This window comes from Poeciliopsis prolifica, unplaced genomic scaffold (genome assembly GCF_027474105.1).
Source record: "Poeciliopsis prolifica strain line A6 unplaced genomic scaffold, Auburn_PproV2 SCAFFOLD031, whole genome shotgun sequence".
Classification (NCBI taxonomy): domain Eukaryota; kingdom Metazoa; phylum Chordata; class Actinopteri; order Cyprinodontiformes; family Poeciliidae; genus Poeciliopsis; species Poeciliopsis prolifica.
This window is the reverse complement of record NW_026562406.1, coordinates 13,568-33,322: the sequence shown is the minus strand read 5'-3', so window position 1 is coordinate 33,322 and position 19,755 is coordinate 13,568. Positions and strand designations below refer to the sequence as shown.

Below are 19,755 nucleotides of genomic sequence, written 5' to 3'. Positions count from 1 at the left end.
AATGCAACGGAGAAATGCTGCAACCACAGGAAATAATAGAAGCAGAATGAAAAATGCTGAACAAAATAGCAAAACAACAGCAATTTGATGATCGCCAGGTCATGGGGCCAGATTCACACAGTTATCATGATTTAACTGGATGAACACGACAAACAATAAAGAAATGGTGCGTAATATTTCTTCTTTTTTTTCTCAATAATTTTAAACAGAATATTTACATTGATAATGTTACCTACTTCAGACTCCCCTAGCCTGGCCATTCTCTTCGTTCAATAATTCCACTCAATTCTCATCACCCTTCACGGTTCAATCTAAAATTTCTCCCATTCACGTAGATTCTCTCCAGCAGAATTTCTGCCGGGCCAATCGGAGAACAGAAGAAGTTGCAATGTTTGTTGTTGTGAGTTGTAGACTGCCTGTAGGTTTAGCAATGGCAGCACAGGAACTGACCAGAGCCATTCAGTGTTGGTTACTCTTCCACATATTGAACTAACATCAACAGCCGACTCATTTGACTCTGCACTTCTCTCTTGGCAGTGGAGGATGTTTGGTTTCAGAGGGTAACTTCTGGTAAGCTTTATACCATCAAACCGGCACATTAACAACTGGGTGAAATTTAAAACTTTGACAGAGCCCACGCCCGCAGGAAGCTATCATTTCTCAATAGCAGTGGGTCCAGACCCTCCGTGGGCTGTTTTTTTTTTTTTCAGAATAGACGCCCCCTAGTGGTCTGGAGCACTTTTGTTTTGTGAAGCAAGTTTGCAGCATTTGATACTTGCTGTTATAAAACTAAGTTTTCTTTTGTCTTTTTTTGTAGATTATATCAGTGTTTCCTGCAGTCTGTGTACAAGAAAACTAAGTGATTGCTTAACACAGTATAATTTACTGGACGGATAAGCAGGGATGCAGATCTTTGCCAGGTTTTTATTTTTTTAGTTTTTTAGTTCATGTCTTGACAGCAGTCTACCAAAACCTGAGATCCAGTGAAGTGCTCGCTTTGCTGTGACCGATGTGTAAAAACTTGTTGCCTCTCAGCTGGAGCTGGTCTCCTGTGGGAGCCACGGCCACCAGTTGGTTCCAGCATGAGAAAGAAAATGAGCTCAATTAAAGCAAAATGAATCTGTCTGAAATTCCTGTCGGGACTGTGCAGTTCACAACAATATTCTCACCATTTATGCAAGCGCCGCAGTGCGGTACGATTGAAATGCCCGGGAAGCAGATGAGAGCAATAACAACACATGTTGGTGTGGACGGAGCACGGAGGCTTTTAGCTCTTCACGGCGCGGCGGCGGCACTCACTTGTTTTGGTGCTTGGAGCCCTGCAGGTGTGAGTGGTACTGCGCCACCGAGTTGAGCGTGACGCCGCAAACTTCGCAGGTGTAGCTCCGCTTCAGGCCTGCAACCAAACACAAACACATGGAATGAATCAATTCAGGAAACACACGCCGGCTGCTTCTCAGCCTTCATTACGCCGGACTGACACGTCTTAAATCATGATGCGGGAATGTGATTTTCACTCTATTGCACAGTCGGTACATGGACAAGCCATCCAAACCAGAAAAGCAATTCTGCAAGGCAAAAAAATAAATAAAAAATTTAAACGGATGATTGATTGATGCAAATGGATTTTCATCTCACAGGTGGACTTGCAGTGTCTTTTTTATGATTGCGGGCAGCTGGTGATGGAGTGGAAAAAATCTATTAGACGTGCACCTACAGGGGATGGAAGACTTCCGGAAATTGCATTTCACATTTTCATCTGAGAGCATCTGGTTTTTTTCTTAGCACAAAATATTTGGCTATAGACTTTTAGGTTGCCCCCTTTAAACCACTTTAACTGAACTCTGTTTTTTTGCCCAGAAAGTCGACTCGTTTGTGGAGGTGTGCTCTGACCAGAACCAGAACAAGAGCAAACTCTGTTCCTGCTTCCTGCCGTCTTCCTTGTTGATTTTACAAGTAGTAACATCCGGCTGTTGATCACATGACTCATGATGAGAAAACAGTTTCCTTTGCAAGTTTGCGATATACATCTATTTCAGTACAGCTGAACAAACACCAACCAGTCCTAGTGCAGAAGCTTTTATCGAAAGTTTTTTTTTGCTGTGTTCCCATTCAGTAAATTATCTTTGTAATTCCCGTTTGTGCAAAATTCTCTACGACAGAGTTAAAATGGAGGCAGTTTTTCTTTTTCTACAGTCAAACCTCTGCTAGTTTCCCCACTTTTTAACTCCTCCAACAAATGAAAATTGCACTCAGAGTTTCTGCTGTGCCTCAAACGTTTTCTCTGTAAGTTCTGTTCTCAGCAAGTGTTTCATCCAGGAAGATCACAACCTCCTTCCTCTATTTCCTGCGGAGCTGGCCACTCAACAAAAGATGACAGCCAAACGGTTAATAAAATATTCAACTTTGACCTCCTTCGAGGACATCGACTCTTGGGCAAGGATGTAACAATACAACATCTCGGTTGACCCCACCTTTACTAAATTTGGCTCATAGCATTTAGCATTTTTAGCATAGCATTTTTTTTTATTGTCATTGAACAGGATTCAACGAAATTTCTATTGCAACTCCCGTGCAAAAAGTCAAATATATACAATATTAAATAAACGAACACACAATAATAATAATATATACAATAACTAAAGGCACTCAGCCACACCAAAGAAGAAGAAGCAGCAGGTCCAATTATGGTAAAGTGCAGATGATGTGACAGTGCAAGTGCAGAACAATATGGGTGTGTGGTGGTGTTGTTTGTTTGCGCTAAACAAACAAACAAAAAAATCTGTGATTGAGCTTTATCTGAACTTCATGTCTGAACACAACTCAAACGAACCCAGATCTGTCTGCATTATTTGGCGTCCCGAAATGCTAATCAGTTGCTAATATTCTTTTAATTTAATCACACCAGCAGCCTTTTCACTGCGATTACAGATGCGTCGAGTGTTGCTGTGAATTGTGAGCAGCCCGCGTAATCGCTGTCGTGTTGCACTAATCTTATTGTGGCATGAATAATGGCCCACTTGATTGCCTTGCTTTCAAAATTAAGTTAGCTTCCCCATTCGCGTGGCCCACGGCGAAAGGCCGAGAGACAATAAATGTCACTGTGCTCTCATTGAGTCACATTTCCATATCCTCCTGCATCTGATAAAACGTTTACAGAATCATATGTCTCCGGAGATTGAGCTGCTGAAATTTAGAAAGGAGAGTTTTTTCCTCTCTCTCCTTTCTTCTTTCAACGTTTTGGCAGGAGGGAGTGGAAATCTGTATTTTAGCAGCGGTTTTCTTCTGAGACGGCGGTGTCAGCTGTTTTCCCCCTGACTGTTTTCCCATCTAACATTTTGATAGAGGGCAATATCAGCAACCCCCCCACCCCGACTCCCACCCACTGCTGATAAGCTTTCACTGTCGGCGCCACACGCAGTCAGCAGATGACATGAACGTTTTGCAGCAGGTAGCCTTTTTTCAGACTCTTTTCCAAAGGGTGAGATGTTGTGCGGCTCCAGGAATCAGTCAGTGCCATCCACCTGTAACCGCTGCCTCATGACGACGTGCTGCATGAGCAATGGAGCGCCGGCGGCCCCGGGGCCTTGACAGGCTCTCCCCTCCATCACCTTTACTTCCGAACCACTGGGGCGGCGCCGATGAGTCACTGGAAACTCGTCTGTGGAGTTGTGAAATGGAGATTCGGCTCTGGAGGGGAACGCAGGGGAAGAAAAATGGGCTCGCTGGTGTCATTTATATGGATTAGGATGGAATTTCTCTTTTTTTTCTCTCTATATGAAAACTGGAACAGATTGTGGAGCTGATGAATGTGGAAGCAAATTTCCTCTGATGTGTTCCATCTTTATTTAATCTTGAGCTAAAGTTTGGAAAGAAAGTCACCCGACTACAAACTGCAAAAACAAAAGAAAAGCAAGTTAAGACTGCATAAGATCACAATACATCTTGTGGCTATTTCAGATAGCACCCACCCCCCACACACACGTTTGTTTTTCTAATCATTTTAAACTTTTTTTTTATTGACTTCCATTCATTTTAGTAACAGTATTATTGCGTAACCCTAACCAGGCCTGACCTCTCAAATGACCCCGCCTGTGTCAGATCGGGTGTCACAGTTACGTTCAGAAACGTTGCATACAGACTTTCAGACAACGTTCACAGACGCATGACAAAAATAGAGATATTGTTAATAGTATTGGCCACCATCCAGGGTTTAAAGATATTGAAATTGATTAAATAAAATTTCAGCAAAAAGATGAATTTTCCCATAGTGAAACATTCTGACACAAAGTCAGAATGTTTGACTTTCGACTTTCTACCTGCATTGGGCCGACGTAATCTGAACATTTGCTCGATAGCTAGGTTGTCATCTTAAAGTGAAAGTGAATGTTAAAGAAATGCAGCTAGAGATGTTCTATTTGGCTATCTATCAATGATCAATCATTCATTTCAGCAAAACAATTTTTCACTAATATTATAATGGCAATCTTTTCGTTCACATGGGAGCAACGAATATATGTATATGTTGCATTTAACCTTTGCAGGTGACTTATTTTAAACCTTTGAAATATGAGAATCTTCCGACACGTTTTGTTTGAGACATTAAAAGTTGTTTTTTTACACATTTTATGAAAATGGCATATTTATATTTCAAACTTAGAAAATGAAGTACAGTGATTAATCATGATTAGTGTGATGAATCAGATGAAATCTTGCAATACTTGTAGCTGAACTTGTTAGCCAGCTAAAATCACTTTGTGTCACTTGATCAAACAATAGATGTAATATTTTATTGCTACTTTTATTCTATAACTTTGCTTCTTACAATCTTACATATCTTAAATATCCTGATGAGGACTGGATGTTTTAGCTGTACTTGTTGCTCGGTTAAGAATCCTTAATTATGCTGCAACAGCCTGACTATCCTGTTTCCGCTCAGCTAATTGTGAGTTATTAAGTTAGCGGTTTGCAGGGAGAGTGTTGGCAGCGTGGCTGATTGACAGCGCGCTCCTCCTGGTGGACTCCTGGTTTCTAAAGGTGGTGTTGGGCCGAGCTTCATGCGAAATGAGCCAGCTGCCACCTGGCCCATTCACAGGCTGGAAGCTGAACCCGTTCCTGCCCCGGCTGAACGGGCGCCCGCCAAATCCCAATGTGGACCAAGCAATTTGTTTGAATCACAAAGTAGACTGTAGCATGAAATGGACTTCCATAATGAAATCATTGCTCAAAAGTGCTTTCATCCCCTTGAAGAAATAAAATGGTCGCACTTGCCAAATCCCAGATAAGACCGGTCTCTGAATTTGAGCAGAAAGCTAAGATTAAATATCCCGAAGCGGTCAAGCATCTGAATCGAACGTCAGATTGAAAAGCCGGCGTTCTTTCTTTCTTTACTAAGAGGACCCTGATAAGCTCAGCGCAATTTCCCCATCTTTGAGGCTGCTATAGATCTATTTTTATTGTCACAGGGAGCGCTGAATAGAAAGCACGGCTGTGAGCAACAGCTTGATAACTGCAACTTGTGAGCTGCGACGACGCCTCTGAGGAGGTGAAAAACAAGCTAAATCATGTCTGCCACCACCACGTCTCCAATTAACAGCTGTGATGGGCTCCGAGGAAACCCGGCACGTCTGATGGGACGTTTGGCAGAGTGAGGACTGACCTCAGCTGTCTGAAGAGAGAACGGACAAAAATGAGGAAACACTCTTCAGTTCGCAAACCAACCGAGAAACTGCAAAACACACAGTTGCTAGGACACTGATCCATGACGACACGGCTGATAGGGTTCAGACAGTGTGTTTTGACTCTGGTCTTTAATGTTGTCAAGAGGCCAGTTTAGATTTGTGAGTCAGTTATGGTAAATGTCCTGTACTGTTCTGTGAAGCTCCAGTCATTCACCTATTCACACACACGCTGCTGTAGCCACAGCGGCGAGGCGCGTCAGGAAATGCAGAAATTTCTTTGAATTCTGTGCATGTTGAAGCGATTCATCAGAAAACTGTGAGGCCTGAAGTAAACCCGAGCAGACTCTGCGAAAGCAGACCCTCGTGGCTGCAGCCGGACCAAAATTCAGGATGGCGGAGCCGAATCTGCGCTGGTGAGGACGAGGTGACAAAAACTCGTCATCACAATCCTTGTTATCAAAACAAAGCAAAGTCCTGCTCTGTCTCAAATAAAAATAAATAAATAAAAAAACAGCCAGCTATGGAATATCACTCAGTGGCATCATCCATCCTCTCCTTATTAAGAGCAGGACAAAGCACACGGTCCATAAAGAGACCGTTCTTCTGAACAGAACTTGGATTTTTTTGCAAACTAAAAAGTTAAGATGTGTTTCTAGGTACGTGTACAGAGCCTGAAAAGTAGTCAATTTTGTCGCCATGGTAACTCTAAACTCCAGCAGAAGTAATATCATTGAGATAAGTAGAATCACTAAGAAGGAACTGAGTTAAAAGTTGAAAAAAGGAAATAACATAAAGAAACGCACACAATTCTGCACTGCGAGAGAAAATATTTTAGGAGGAAAAATGCGTTCAAAGTAGAAAAGATAATCCATGAGAATCCAGACCAGACTCAGAGCGATGTCAAGCGGGATTACAATTGTGTGTAAGACAAAAACACTTGGTAAGATGTGTTTCTGCAGTGCGCTGATTAGGACTGAAGAGGAAAACCATCCCCATCAGGAAAAATCAGCAGCGTCTGCATGTGGGGAGGAGAATTAGCTGCAGACAAGCGGACAGCAACCGAGAAGGAGGGAATGTCGGATGAAGAAAATCTCTTTCCCAACACTCGTCAGTGCACTCGTCATCATTCTTCCCATCCATCTCTTCCTACTTTCCTCTTGGCTCGCTGGCGTTCTGTTCGGCCCCGCTGCTGTCCTCGCCTGCCTCTCAGATAGCAGAGCAAATGTGCAATCTGACACTAAATGTTGCCATAGGATGAAATATGCATCAGCTTCCATAAAGACGCAGTTTAACGCGGTGCTGCCGGGCAGAAAGTTGATGGCAGGAGAAACAGGAGATGCAGAAGAAAGACAAAGAGGGAAAGTGGCGTTGAGGCTCCGTGAAAAGGCCGTCTGGGGGTTCAGCTTCCGGCTCAGATAACCAAACGATTGAACAACGACCTTTTATTCTTTACAGAGGAGCCGATTAACCATGCAGGTTTCTGACAAGCGTGTACCGTACAGTACTGAACCTTTGCAATTACGTAAGCTCATGTTGATGGTTTTGTCCAGTTGCCTTCATTGTCGTGTCTTCTGACTTGTTCGACTCGCACCAACTTGTCTGTAGAAGTCGCAGCTGTATTTACAAAACATGGAATTAATACCATATGATCCTGTCTCCTCCCTGACATGTTTGTTGATCAAATCGCTGGATTTACGCCATTTGATTTATATGACTACGTCATAAACGGAGCTGCAGTCATTTAAGAGCAGAGACAAAAGAAACGGGGAGAAAACAGGCCCCTGGGGGACTCCGGTGCCCGTGGTTCCAGGACAGGAGGAAGATCCCTCACCTGTCACTGCCAGTCAGTCAGGAAGCTGAAGATTCACAGACAGGATGCTGTACAAACAGCTAACCAGGTCTTAACGAATGAGCTGATCAGTTTAGAGAAGTTCCTGCTCTCCTCTCAGCCTTCACTGGCTCAAATGATTTTGTGAAACTCTTAGTGACGCACAGTAACCGGGAGACAGCCAACCAGGCAATTCTGTTCCTCTCTTGTAAAACAGTATCAGGCTGTCAGCCGCAGCACAAGTCAGAGATCAGATTTACAGTGAGACGGGCTCCAGGTTTATGGGCCCTTCTGGTTCACACAGCCAACATGTTTTCAGTGGAGGAAATGATTTGATGGTAATTTTTTATTCCCAGCTTGAAGAAGAACTTGATGAGCCACATGCGACGCATTACGCTGCTTTCTATGTGGCGTCTGATTAGGCGGATCATTAATATTTATAAAAGGGCCTTCCTTAACAGCGAAATGGAAAACAGACGAGGTGGAAAATAGCCAGGCACAAACGTAAAACTATGTGCATCTGTACGTTTGGAGCAATCAGTGAGATTTGAAACAGTTACAGGTTCTCAGATGTAATTTTGTTTCAACCGTTTTAAGAAAAGAAGAGGCGTTGCTGTATTTTTAGAAACTGCAGAACTCCAGAGTGGCTGAAGATTTTCTGCTCAACAGCAGAGTCAAGATGTAAAACAATAAACTACAGGTTTATTGTTTTACTCCTGGTTTAAAACAATAAACTACAGGTTTATTGTTTTACTCCTGGTTTAAAACAATAAACTACAGGTTTATTGTTTTACTCCTGGTTTAAAACAATAAACTACAGGTTTATTGTTTTACTCCTGGTTTACAACCATTGCACCAACCAAAATGTAATAAGGGTTGAGAAGGTAAAACCTACGAATGGAATGACTATGGATTTTTTTTTCTTTTGTGTGATGAAGCCTACGCAGTTTTTTTCTATTTATGAGATTATGGGCAAAGCATTAAAAAAAATCATTTGAAAATGTAATAACCTCAGTGTGCGATGGTAATAACATTGCTTTTCTTTGGGAAGACGATGTCCTGAAAACAATGTGGGTTACATTGATAATATGTGAGACAGATTCCAGTTTGTTCATATAAATAATAAATCTTCTTCACACTCGAGGGTGACTTTTTAAGTACCACATGACTCTATGATTGGACCAATCCTTTACTTATATCTCCAATAGGAAAAACCATCAGACAACATGGGATGAATTTCCACTGTTATGCTAATGGTTCTCCACAATATCCATCCATAAATTGATTTATCCTGAAGATATAAAAACCCGAATGACACTAAACTTTATTCGTTTAAATTCTGACGGGACAGAAGTTGTCATCTTTGGAGCAGAACCTGTGAAAAAAGAACCTGGTCACTCTGTCACTCGACCTGGACGGCGTTGAAACTCCGATAATAAAGCAACGAATCTCAGTTCAACATGGGATTTGAACGAAATGTCCTGGTCCAAAATAACAGATTTCCTTCTTTTATCTCCAGATTGTAGACTGGTTGGGTGAACTGCCATGCACCCGCCATGCACCCCATGCGCCATGCACCCTGCTGAGGGTGTAGAGCTGGTCCAGGAGTTATTCCTCATGGAGGAGCACTTTTATATGTGGTGACTTGCAATACTAAAATCTACATATGTGCACTGAAAGGAAAAGATGGACAAAGAAATATACTTTTTTTCTTTCATACACAGATATGTAGATTTGTTTGGCAGCATTTCTGTTGGCTCATGGATTTTAAATTGAAGTTTCTCTTGTGTCCGACTGAACCGTTCTTAAGTATGTGGAGAGTACCTTTCATTTCCCCCATGTCCAGGGTCTGGCCCAGCTGCTCCAGCAGATCGGCTCTGGTGGCGTTCTTCTTGTGCTTCTTCCCGTCGTAATGCTGCTGAGCCATGCCGGGGTTGTTGAACCAGGCGTTGCACAGCTGGCAGTATCGATCTGAGTCGCGGCGCTGTCGCGGTGACATCATGGGAGACGTTTCTGGGGAGCTCTTTACATCACTGTGGGATGCCTCTGATAGAAAAACCGGGACAAAACAAACGTGATCATGAGTCTGCAATTTGGTCAGCAAGTTTAAAGAAACGGCTTTACCTAGTGAAGCTACAGGTGAATCTTATTTATCGATGCATCAGTGTCAAGCTGAATTACTTTTATGTAATGATCATGTGACCATTCGGTCATTCCAATCCTCTACGAGGCGATCAGATAATTCTTAGCCAAATTAGTCAGACAGCCAGAAAAACCCAAGATTAGCTTCATCCGCCATGTATCCCTTGGTAAATGAAGCATAATATGAGACGAAGTTATATAATTGTGTCATTTCTGTGATGTTTGTGATATACGAGAAAGCTAGATGCGTAATAATCTGACAAGTAATCAAATCTTAGACGTAAAATAAAAAAAAAACAATCATAGGAGTTGAAAAAATGTCAACAACAAAATTGAATTCAGTTTGAATGTCTTTCATACTTTTACAATTGTGATTTCACTAAAATAATAATTTTCAGAAAAAGCTCTACTTTATGGCCAAAAACAGAGAACAATATTAAACACAGTCATGCATTTATGACAGACAGACAGACCTTACTTCTTACTACAAACCGGCCCATTCTACTGGTTTTATCCATCCTGATGGATAAAATAATATAAAAAGAACAAAAAACATTATCTGGTTTACACCACATACCAGTTTAAACTTAGACATCCACGAACCATTCACACATTGCTTCCTGGGACGCAAAGTGGTTTGTGTCCTCTGTGCTCCTGCAGATCTGGATTTGTGGATCCCACAAAATATCTACCAAAACAGCAACACACCAAATAAGAAGCTAAACTACAAGCTCCCTTACAGCGACTTAATGCTGCCGAGTTCTCTAAAAATAAAAGGATACGACCAGCCATCAGGGGTGAAAACACAAGTTTGTCTTAGCAAGCAGAAAGGGAACAAGGCAAAGGATTTAACGAGCTCTGATCTGCAAAGCTGAACCAGCGGCCGCGGCCCTGTGATTGGAGCCCTCAGAATAACAAGCTGTTATCTTCATTAAATGCCTGAAGAGGAGAAGCTAAATTCTCCTTGGCAAACGGAGGAAATAGCCCGTTCTTCTCAAGGCGGGGCCGTTTGTGCTTTCACGCATGGATGACGCCGTTAACCCCAAACACCGCCCAGGGCTCCCGATACAAAACGCCACTATCAGCTTAATCAGTTTTAACACTCCAGCACTCAGATCACCCTAAGTCAACATTTAGTGCTGTCCCATTACGTACCATTACACCAGTCAACATTTCGAAATGGCAAATCCGGTGGAAAAAACAGCCACGGGGGCAGACTGTGAGGAACCTTTGCTGTCAGCATCTGGCTGAAGCTTCCCCACAGCGGCGGGCGCTCGGTTCTGCACAGCTCTCATCTGAGACTCGGTGGTTGCAGGACGACCTCTTCAACTAACTAATGCAACGTCAGACCACATCTAGACCTTGCAGTCGGTTCAGTGAGCAGTGATCTAAATCAGAAAGCACGGCGATTTAGATCAGGTATGATGGAATCAACAGTCTTTGAACGGATCAGCAACAGCAACATGCTGGCAGTTATCTGGCAGCCCGGGATGACGGATGAAAACAATACAGACGCTGTTCTGAACTCACAGGGAGGGAAATATTTACCGAATCCATCACAGAACATAAACAGTTATTGCAGTCAACAGCGTGATGCTTAAGCATGCATTATGTCTCATATTTATAGCGTCTCGTTTTGTAAGCAGAATTTGAATGATGCTGTACATCATCATCATCAACTAATTTCAGTTCAGTGGATGTGAAACAATGCACGTATTTTGCAAGGCCGTTGTTGGTAATTGCCGTGATTTGATTTGCAGGCGTACAGAAAGTTATTAATCATGAATTCTGCAGTCTTGAGACAATTCTGTAACTACAGGGTGTATTATATTTAATACTCTGGGGGAAATGCATTATAATTCTGGCAGACAGCCAGGCTTTAGCTAAAGCTATTTTAAGGTAGATTTACAGTTGAAGCTTTAAACTGGGTGTGAGGGCGTGCGCACTAATAGGACCTTTGTGCCTTGACCTCACTTCCTGGCTGGATGTTCACCTCCAAATTTTGTGACTTGGCCTGAATGTCACTCAAAATGGATGATTTGGAAGTTGTTCATGTCAAACAGGTTTGCCTGCACCAGCATTGACATTATTCCTCTATGAGGGCTCATTTTTGGAGTAAAAATAAGTAAATAAAAAACTGTATTCCTAATAAAAAAATGTATTCTCTACTACTGCAATTTGCAGAAACACACCAGTCCCGATCAGAAATGACAAGTCAGAGCCAGGAGGAATGGCTTAGCAGTGTCAATCATGTTTATGCACGCAGTGCTCACACCCTTTCTCCACGCAGTGAGGAGCCGTCAGGTGTGCTTGTTCAAACTTAAAGTCCACAGTTTTCTCAGAATGTCCTCCTATATCTTTAGAAGCTGATGCATTGAACTGAATCGTCCTGTCTGCGTCTCCTGCACCTGGTTGCACACTGAGGGGCTTTCATATGACCAAACCCAGAATAATAACAATTACATTAGAGGTTAGTTTTTCAAATAACTGATATGCCCGTTAGACCTTTTTCCAGCGCTGGCTCCGACACACCCACCCATCCGTCTTAAAGAGCCATTGACTGATGGTCTTGTAGGTCTCTACTGGCACTACTACATCATTACTCATATTTAATAGTTAAGGTGAAGCAAAGAAATGTGATATTGGCCTAACGGTGTTGAAAATAACGGCACAAAACCTGCAAATTTAGGCGTTCTGTTTTCTAACATTAAAGTGGAATATAACAGTCATCTTTTCATCACTTGTGGTGCTTTCTGTCTCAATACTCCTGTAAGCAGCTGTAAGGATTATTCATATTTCACATGTTTTCACAATGCAACCTCAATCCAGCATCTTTGCTTTACAGGATGATGACGAATACACCAAAGTCTGCTACCAAAGAGGTGTGTTCTGTGAAAGTGTTTTCCAAAAGTTTATTTGAGCTTATAGTGTGTAGCTTTCAGGGAGGGTTCAGCTCCATTCAGAGTGCAGAGGGTTTTTGCTCGACACTGCACCAGCTGCGTCCAACACTCTAAATGAGAAGACCTTCACCAATTTAAAATACATGTTTAAACATCAGCAAGGAGAAGCTGCAGTTTACTAATCTACCACATGGAGGGGCAACCCACAGGAACACAGCCTAACATGGCTCTTTATAATTTTACATCCATTCATCTTTCCATCTGGGGATGCACGATGTTATTGGCATGGTATCGGTATCGGTATTAGCTGTAAACTGTAATTTTGGATATCAGCCTTTCCATCAGCAACATTCACTGATATAAAAGGTTTTTTATATGACAAACCGGGGACGATTACATTTTGAAAATGATGTAACTTTATGTTATTAAAGCTAAAGTTTAATCAGTAATACCTTTAGAACAAATTTATGTCAGATTATAAATTTTTGGTTAATGTCAAATTGTCATAACGAAGACAATTTGAATGTCAACTTTGTACTAAAAGTGTCATGATTTACTGAATGACACTTTATGACAACGGTCATAAATATTCACGAAGACTTACTTGTGTTCATGACAGGTGGTCATGTCCTGTTTATGACAGTGTTATGACAGTCTTATTCACAACCCGTCAAAGTATTACCAGCTAGAACTAAACCTCCTGTGTTGTATTGTATTGGTCGTGTCCATTATATGTGGGATTGTGTTTTTGGTGCCAGCAGGCAGGAAGAGTTGGATCCAAACGACCAGATAAACAGGACTTCCTGCTGACATTGCTTCTGTAGTAATCAATATCCCAGAGCTCCAGGTGTGTTGGATTTATCCACCAGGATGTGTCTGGGTGTCTGAACAACAGCGGAGCTTTATTAACAGTTTTAGAGAATAAAGTCAGCTCTGTCCAGGAGGCTGCGCTTGTTTTAGTTCCCATTAGCAAAGAACAACACATTTAACATTTTAATGATAAAACCTCAAAGCATTTTGTTTCTGATGGTGAAAGTTAACTGTGCATATGGCTTTGTAATGGAGTAAAAATAATTAGATGTTAAACTTTGTACTTAAAGGTGAGAGTGGGCACTGCAGGCGTCACATTCAAGGCAGTAAAAAAGCCCGGCGAGAAAAAGTGAAAAACATTTGCAAACGTAAAAGTTTTCCCCTCATTTCTCATATTTGCTTGTTAGTGGGAGAGACCCTGGTAGCAGGGTGTCAGCTCAATTGATGGCTGAACCAACCCTCCCTACATTTTTTTCGGGCTGAGCTGGAGCTTCTCCTGTTCTGAACCATTGACCACAGATGGCATCCTTAATGACTGTGTCTGTCACTGACACATGGCAGGGAGAGCAAAGAGCACAGTGTGCTGTCAGAGCACTGCATCATCACGCAGCATTCCGAGCATCTAACTTGAGGAAATACAACAATGTGCTGCATATCTGAACATTTGAAATGCTAAAATGAGAGAGTCCTAGTGTGTTTCTGGCGTATTTCATCAGTGACAACAGGGAAACTCAACGTTGCTGTTCGCCTTAGGCTCTGCAGCAGGTCATCAAACCGGGGCCTCGACTTTATGATGTGTCCCTGCAAACCTGAATCAAATGATTTAATTACATTCTCAGTCTGTAGTCAAGTTCTCCAGAGTCCTGCTGGTGACCTCATTATTTGACTCGTGTGTTGAAGCGGAGACACATCTAAAAGTTGCAGGACACCTTCGTTTGAGGCCTGGATTGGAGAACCGCTGCTCTACAACATCTCTGTTACTAAATCTGGCTTTTTTTTGCTTTCTAAAAATATGCGTTACAGCAGACCTCTGCATATGGTTCACAGAATACTGGCCTGTCCGGGTTTTTTTCAATAGAGCAAATCTGAAATATCTTGGCTATGCATTTCAGGTTGATGTATCCACAGGCAGCACATTATCCTCACTCGCTTTCTAACAGATATATCCTGAGAGGAGGAGCTGTGTCTGGAAGGCGGAGCTACGTCCACTCGGGAGCTTAAAGGATTTCTCAAACAGGCATTAAAGAATCAAGGCAGTAAATTCTGTTTCTGATGAAGAAATATCACAACATGACGCAAAGCTAAAAAAAAAAAAAGATAGATTTTTGATAACACTGCCCCTTTAAATGTGCTCAGTTTCTTTGACACTCGTGTATCCTAGCGTTGTCTGATGAGTATTTGTCAACACAAGGCGAGACAAGAAGTATTCCTCTTACGTCATCATAAATGAAATAAGAGAAATGAAACACTAACCAGCATTTCGATGCACTTAGCAAAATGTAATGTTTCCTGGTTTACTGTGTGGCATCTTTTGTGCCTTTGTATTTTTTTTGTAAAGGTTCTGTTGGCTCTAGTGGCCTTTCTTTCAGAGTGATCAGACAATGAGAGCGAAAGAGAAGACATGCGAAAAAGATCAAACCGGGAATTGAACCTGCAACGGCTGCAACGAGGACTCTGGCTGTGTCAATGCGCCACCACATCACCTGGTATTTTGTGTTTTTAATGCACTTTTAAGCACTTTGAACTGCCTTGTCACTGAAATGTGCTACAAACTATTGATTGATTGATAAGACTGACAATCAGATGTGGTTTTATCATGCTAATAACTTAACAGTAACTCCTGAAGCAAACATCAGCTTGAGAAGAACTATCATGGTGTTTGTGTCACTGCATCTGCTTATACTAACAAAACTCCATATGCTTCTCTTTCAGCTTGGAACTGTGAAAGATTTACAAGCATAATGTCAGGTTTTATTATTTTAGCTGTGCAGGACGCCACAGTTACACACTTCTCTCACGGCAAAGAAAGACCAGCTTGAAACAATAAATCAAAGTTTCAAACTATGGTTTCATTCCAGTTTTCTCAATCCCCTCAATATGCATAGGAAAATGCAAAATAAGGGACAGTTTGGCCCTAAAGTACCGAATAAATTAGTTCAACACAAACTCTGCAGCGAGAACAAACAGCAAACCCCATTTTTCTGCATCCACTTCTGGTTCAATCACTGCCTGAGAGCATAAATATTTCAAGCTGCCTAGTAGATTTAAAGAGAAGCAGAGAGATCGATGCAGAGCCCCGGGATAAAAGTGAACGGAGCCCACAGGTGAACGAACGGCAGGCTGTAAACGCAGCACATTGAGCCGTGTGCTGCAGAGGTGACCCAAGAAAACACCAGCTAGGGATTTCTGCATGGTTTCATTTAGGAATGAATTTTTCAATGTGCTTTCTTTTCTTAAAAGACAAAAAAACAAGCATTCTGTAGCCTCTGCTGGTCTGACGATGCAGCGTTTTTGTGCGTTTTTTTGTTGTTGTTTTTTGTGCTTCACTTTGGAGTGAAAATGCTACAATGGTTGTGCAATAAGAGGAAAATATTCAGCTCCTCCTTTCTGACCAAGACTTTGGCGCTCTATTAAGTAGATTGGGTCTTACCACAAGTAATAAATGAATACATTTAGGACGGTTGAACAATGCATGAGCTCAGATAAACAACACCATCAAGCCGCGCCGCCTTATCGGTCCGCACAGCGCCTCAGCTGCGCCCAGAGCAAAAAGTAAAAACACGGAGCTGCGGAGTGCATATAAATGACCCGGTCAAGCAGAGAGCCAGGATGCGCTCGTAAACAAACAAAGCTCACGGCCAAACTCTGCACATACACGCATGCCATGCGTGTATGTGCAGAGTGTGTGTGTGTGTGTGTGTGTGTGTGTGTGTGTGTGTGTGTGTGTGTGTGGGTGTGTGTGTGTGTGTGTGTGTGTGTGTGTGTGTGTGTGCTCAGTGACTGAGTTTCACACCAATTTGACAGTAAAATGTTTGCAGTTTGTGGCTTCGTGTTAAAGCTCTCACACCCCGTGACCTTTGCTCATTATTTCCACAGCTGCCGATTTGTAAGAAGATTAAAGGTGAGCAGCTGTTAGTGGTTCACAATCATGCCAGCCTTCAGTCAGCCTGAGGTAAGAACTGAATATCCCTACAACCTTTGTTCTCCTCAGTGGGCTGCAGCAGCAAGCGACGGGCAAGTTGAAGAATGTGGGTTTACAAAAAAAAAAAGTACGAAAACAAAACATGAAAACAGAACTAAGAGAAACATAACAGACAGTAAAAACACATTTACAGCATAAGCAAACCCCAAGCCGGGTCAGCGTGTGATTAAATTCACTCAGTGATTTGAGAAAAGCAGATCCTCAGCCAGATGTTAGGCAGTAATGAATGTTTCCCCATCATTTCAGAAATAAAGTGGTGAACTAATAGCCTGACAACATGAGAACGTTCCAACAGCACCAGCGATAATTTGGCCTGTAATTGTCACAGTTTGTGGGTGTTTTGCATTTTGGGGTTGCAGCTGTGCGCATCATGTTTAGTGATGAAAAGATGGAGCGCGTACGCAGACAGGTACTGATGACAAATTTAAGCAAATGTTGTTGTTTTTTTCAATTATAAAACACAAGAAGAAGAAAACTGGGACTTGGAAAGGAGCTAGGTGTGAACCAGGGTGTTAAAACAGAGTCTGGCGCTGAACAGAGGAAAATCAAGAGCTTGGATGAGCAGCAAACAAGTGAAGCACATGAGAGACGTTCTCCATAACCCGACAGCAGACAGTTCCTCGGTTCCACTGGGTTCAAGTCCTTTTGCTGCAGCATTTTATGTTGGTGGATCTTCCAGATCAAATCAGAGTGAATTACTGACTGCTGAGCATCCACATTATTATCAAACTCCGTTATTTATACTCAGAGCATTTTCACAATATTATGTACCTTTGGTTGTGATGGCAGGCTGTTCTCCCAGCAGCAGTTTGAGCCTCTTAGCGTGGATTTTACCCTGGTAGTGAGACTGTGCCACCACTGCTGAGGTGAAGGACATGTTGCACAACGTGCAGCACTTGTTCTTGTCCACGTCGCTCTCATCGCTGCCCTGCAAAGGAAAACAAAGGCACCAAAATGATCTGATGGTCGAGGCACAAACCCAAACGTCAAACAAAACCAGGTACCAGTTTTGTGAGGTAGACGTTGCCATGGAGCCCATTTCCCACCCATAATTAGACGGAGACTGTCTTTACAGGAGAGGACAGGCAATGAGTGCAATCTGCTTTGCTTCATCACCTCATTAATTATTGTGGGTTTGATATCTTCTGGAAAATGTTATTCGGTTTTATATGCAATAGGAAAATCCTTATAGGTCATAAAGTACAGCAGAAAGAAAAATAAAGGTCATAACAAATCACAACATTATTGTATCTTGACCACTTAATTTCTCCAACATTTTGTTCAAACTTTTTTATCATTGACCAGTCGGAAAAAATACACTCCACATGCATGCAGCTAGAATTAATACAGGGAACTATAGATGTATTCATTTTGTAAAATGTATTCATTAAGCGTTTTATAATTAATTGTTAACACTTGCATCTGTCATCATTACAGTCACTGTTCACACATCCATCCACACTTCCTGTCAATTTACACAGTATTCAAATTAATTAAAAAAGCAAATGTGAATAGAGACCCTTTTTTGTTTTGCTTTGTTTTTTGTTTCACATTTTCATTAAGAATGCTGGAAAAGAGCCAGAATGCAAATGCTGCCAGCTGGCACCGACTCCGCCGAGCCGTTAAACACTTCAGTCTTTTCTCTCTTCTCTCGCAGGATCCAATCGGGGATTTCAGCAGTACTCAATTACTTTCAGCAGCACTCCATCACCTTCCCCCGGCCAGCAGAAGGACTCTTGTGTTCTCGGCATTAGTCGATACGGTGGAACTTTTTCCCCTCTGTTCTTCAGAGACACAAAAAGCGAAAATGAAGGTCATCACTCACCAGGCTGTTCAGGGGGGAGAAATTTACTGTTTTATCTGATATTTTCTGTCAGTTTTGTGGGAAGACTCAAAAACGGATTATATTTTCTGTTCAGCAGAGATGCGCCGATCCCATATTAATATCTGGAATGGTCCTGATATATATTTTTCTCAATTGTAGGATCAGGTATCAGAAGCTAAACCCAGAGGGGCCCATCTATTCACTCTAATGCTATGATTTGTCTCGCTTTAATATGAATTAAAGCGAGACAACGTTACACTTGTCTCGCTTTAATTAATAGCAGTAGCAGTAAAGTTTACACAAAATAAAGTGTAAACTTTATTTTGAGTTCCTAATCGCATTTTCTGAACCATTTGAAAGGATTTTTGTAATTTATTTCTACATGTTCAGCCAATGTGGTCAACCTGTCGTATCTTTCAGTTTCAGTTTCTTTATCATTTCTTTCACATCAGCTGTTTTACTCCTAATTGATTAGATTACAGTTGTGTTGTTTTCATCTGCTTGACCAAGTTTGTGAAACTATTGATGTATTTAAGTCTGCTGTGCTGGTGCAAACTAATCAAATGCATTGATATTTTAGTACAATTATGTCTGTGTTTTAAAAAAAAGAACCTTTAAAAACAAAATCAGGACCGTTTTTCTGAATTGGATTGGTAATGCCTGATACTAATCAGGTATCTGTATCCAAGTAAACAATGTGGATCAATGCATCCCCATAAACATTATTGTGAAGTAACAGCACGCAAAAAATAAGCAGAGATTCAAAACACAGAGCTAAAGTTCCTTCTACACCAAAAAGGAAACCACTGTCATTTCTCAGAGAAAAGCACAATTACATATTTTTGTGTTAGACTCTTTTTTTTTTATCACAATGATTACTTGTCATGTTCCTCCCTTGCTGTTTTTTAAAATTACATTTCTTTATGCGTGGATGGAGAAACGTCTCTCGTGTCTCGTCTGGCACACGAAGCTTCACCGATTAAATCGACATTAAAACAGGAAGCCACAGCTTGGAGTGGTTACTTCCATTCCCTGAAATTTCCATAAAGTCTTCAAACATAATTTTTTTCTTTCTTTTTTTTTTACTTGTTTTTTTCCCTCTGCTACTATTTGCATATTTACAAGAAATAACAGCAACCCAACAACCGTCGTTAGAGAACGTTATCCTCAAGAGACTTGATGTTGATGGATGTGTTGGAACAACAGCGGTGACTAAAACTGTGTTCGAGAACGAGGAGAGTTTCTTCTTGCAGTATGTTAGTGCCCGGAGTAACCGGAGCCTTTTAGAAGCCGCAGAGACAAAAAACACGCACACACGAAAAACAATCGGGCCAACAAATCAGCCATGTAAATGTGGAGAGAATCAT

At 41.7% G+C, this 19,755-nt stretch overlaps 1 protein-coding gene across 1 annotated transcript in view; it reads right to left on the bottom strand.

Annotated features, from left to right (window-relative positions):
• The window catches only part of zmat4a (zinc finger, matrin-type 4a), a 29,898-nt gene extending 11,572 nt beyond the window's left edge, over positions 1-18,326 (bottom strand). The window contains exons 1-4 of the mRNA XM_055050937.1: positions 18,255-18,326; positions 17,335-17,491; positions 9,334-9,555; positions 1,300-1,396 (exon numbers count right to left, since the gene is read on the bottom strand). Coding sequence (XP_054906912.1) covers positions 1,300-1,396; positions 9,334-9,555; positions 17,335-17,491; positions 18,255-18,314 — 536 coding nt within the window. The 5' untranslated portion in view covers positions 18,315-18,326. The remainder of the gene's footprint in view (positions 1-1,299; positions 1,397-9,333; positions 9,556-17,334; positions 17,492-18,254) is intronic.
• Between the last annotated feature and the right edge of the window lie 1,429 nt (positions 18,327-19,755).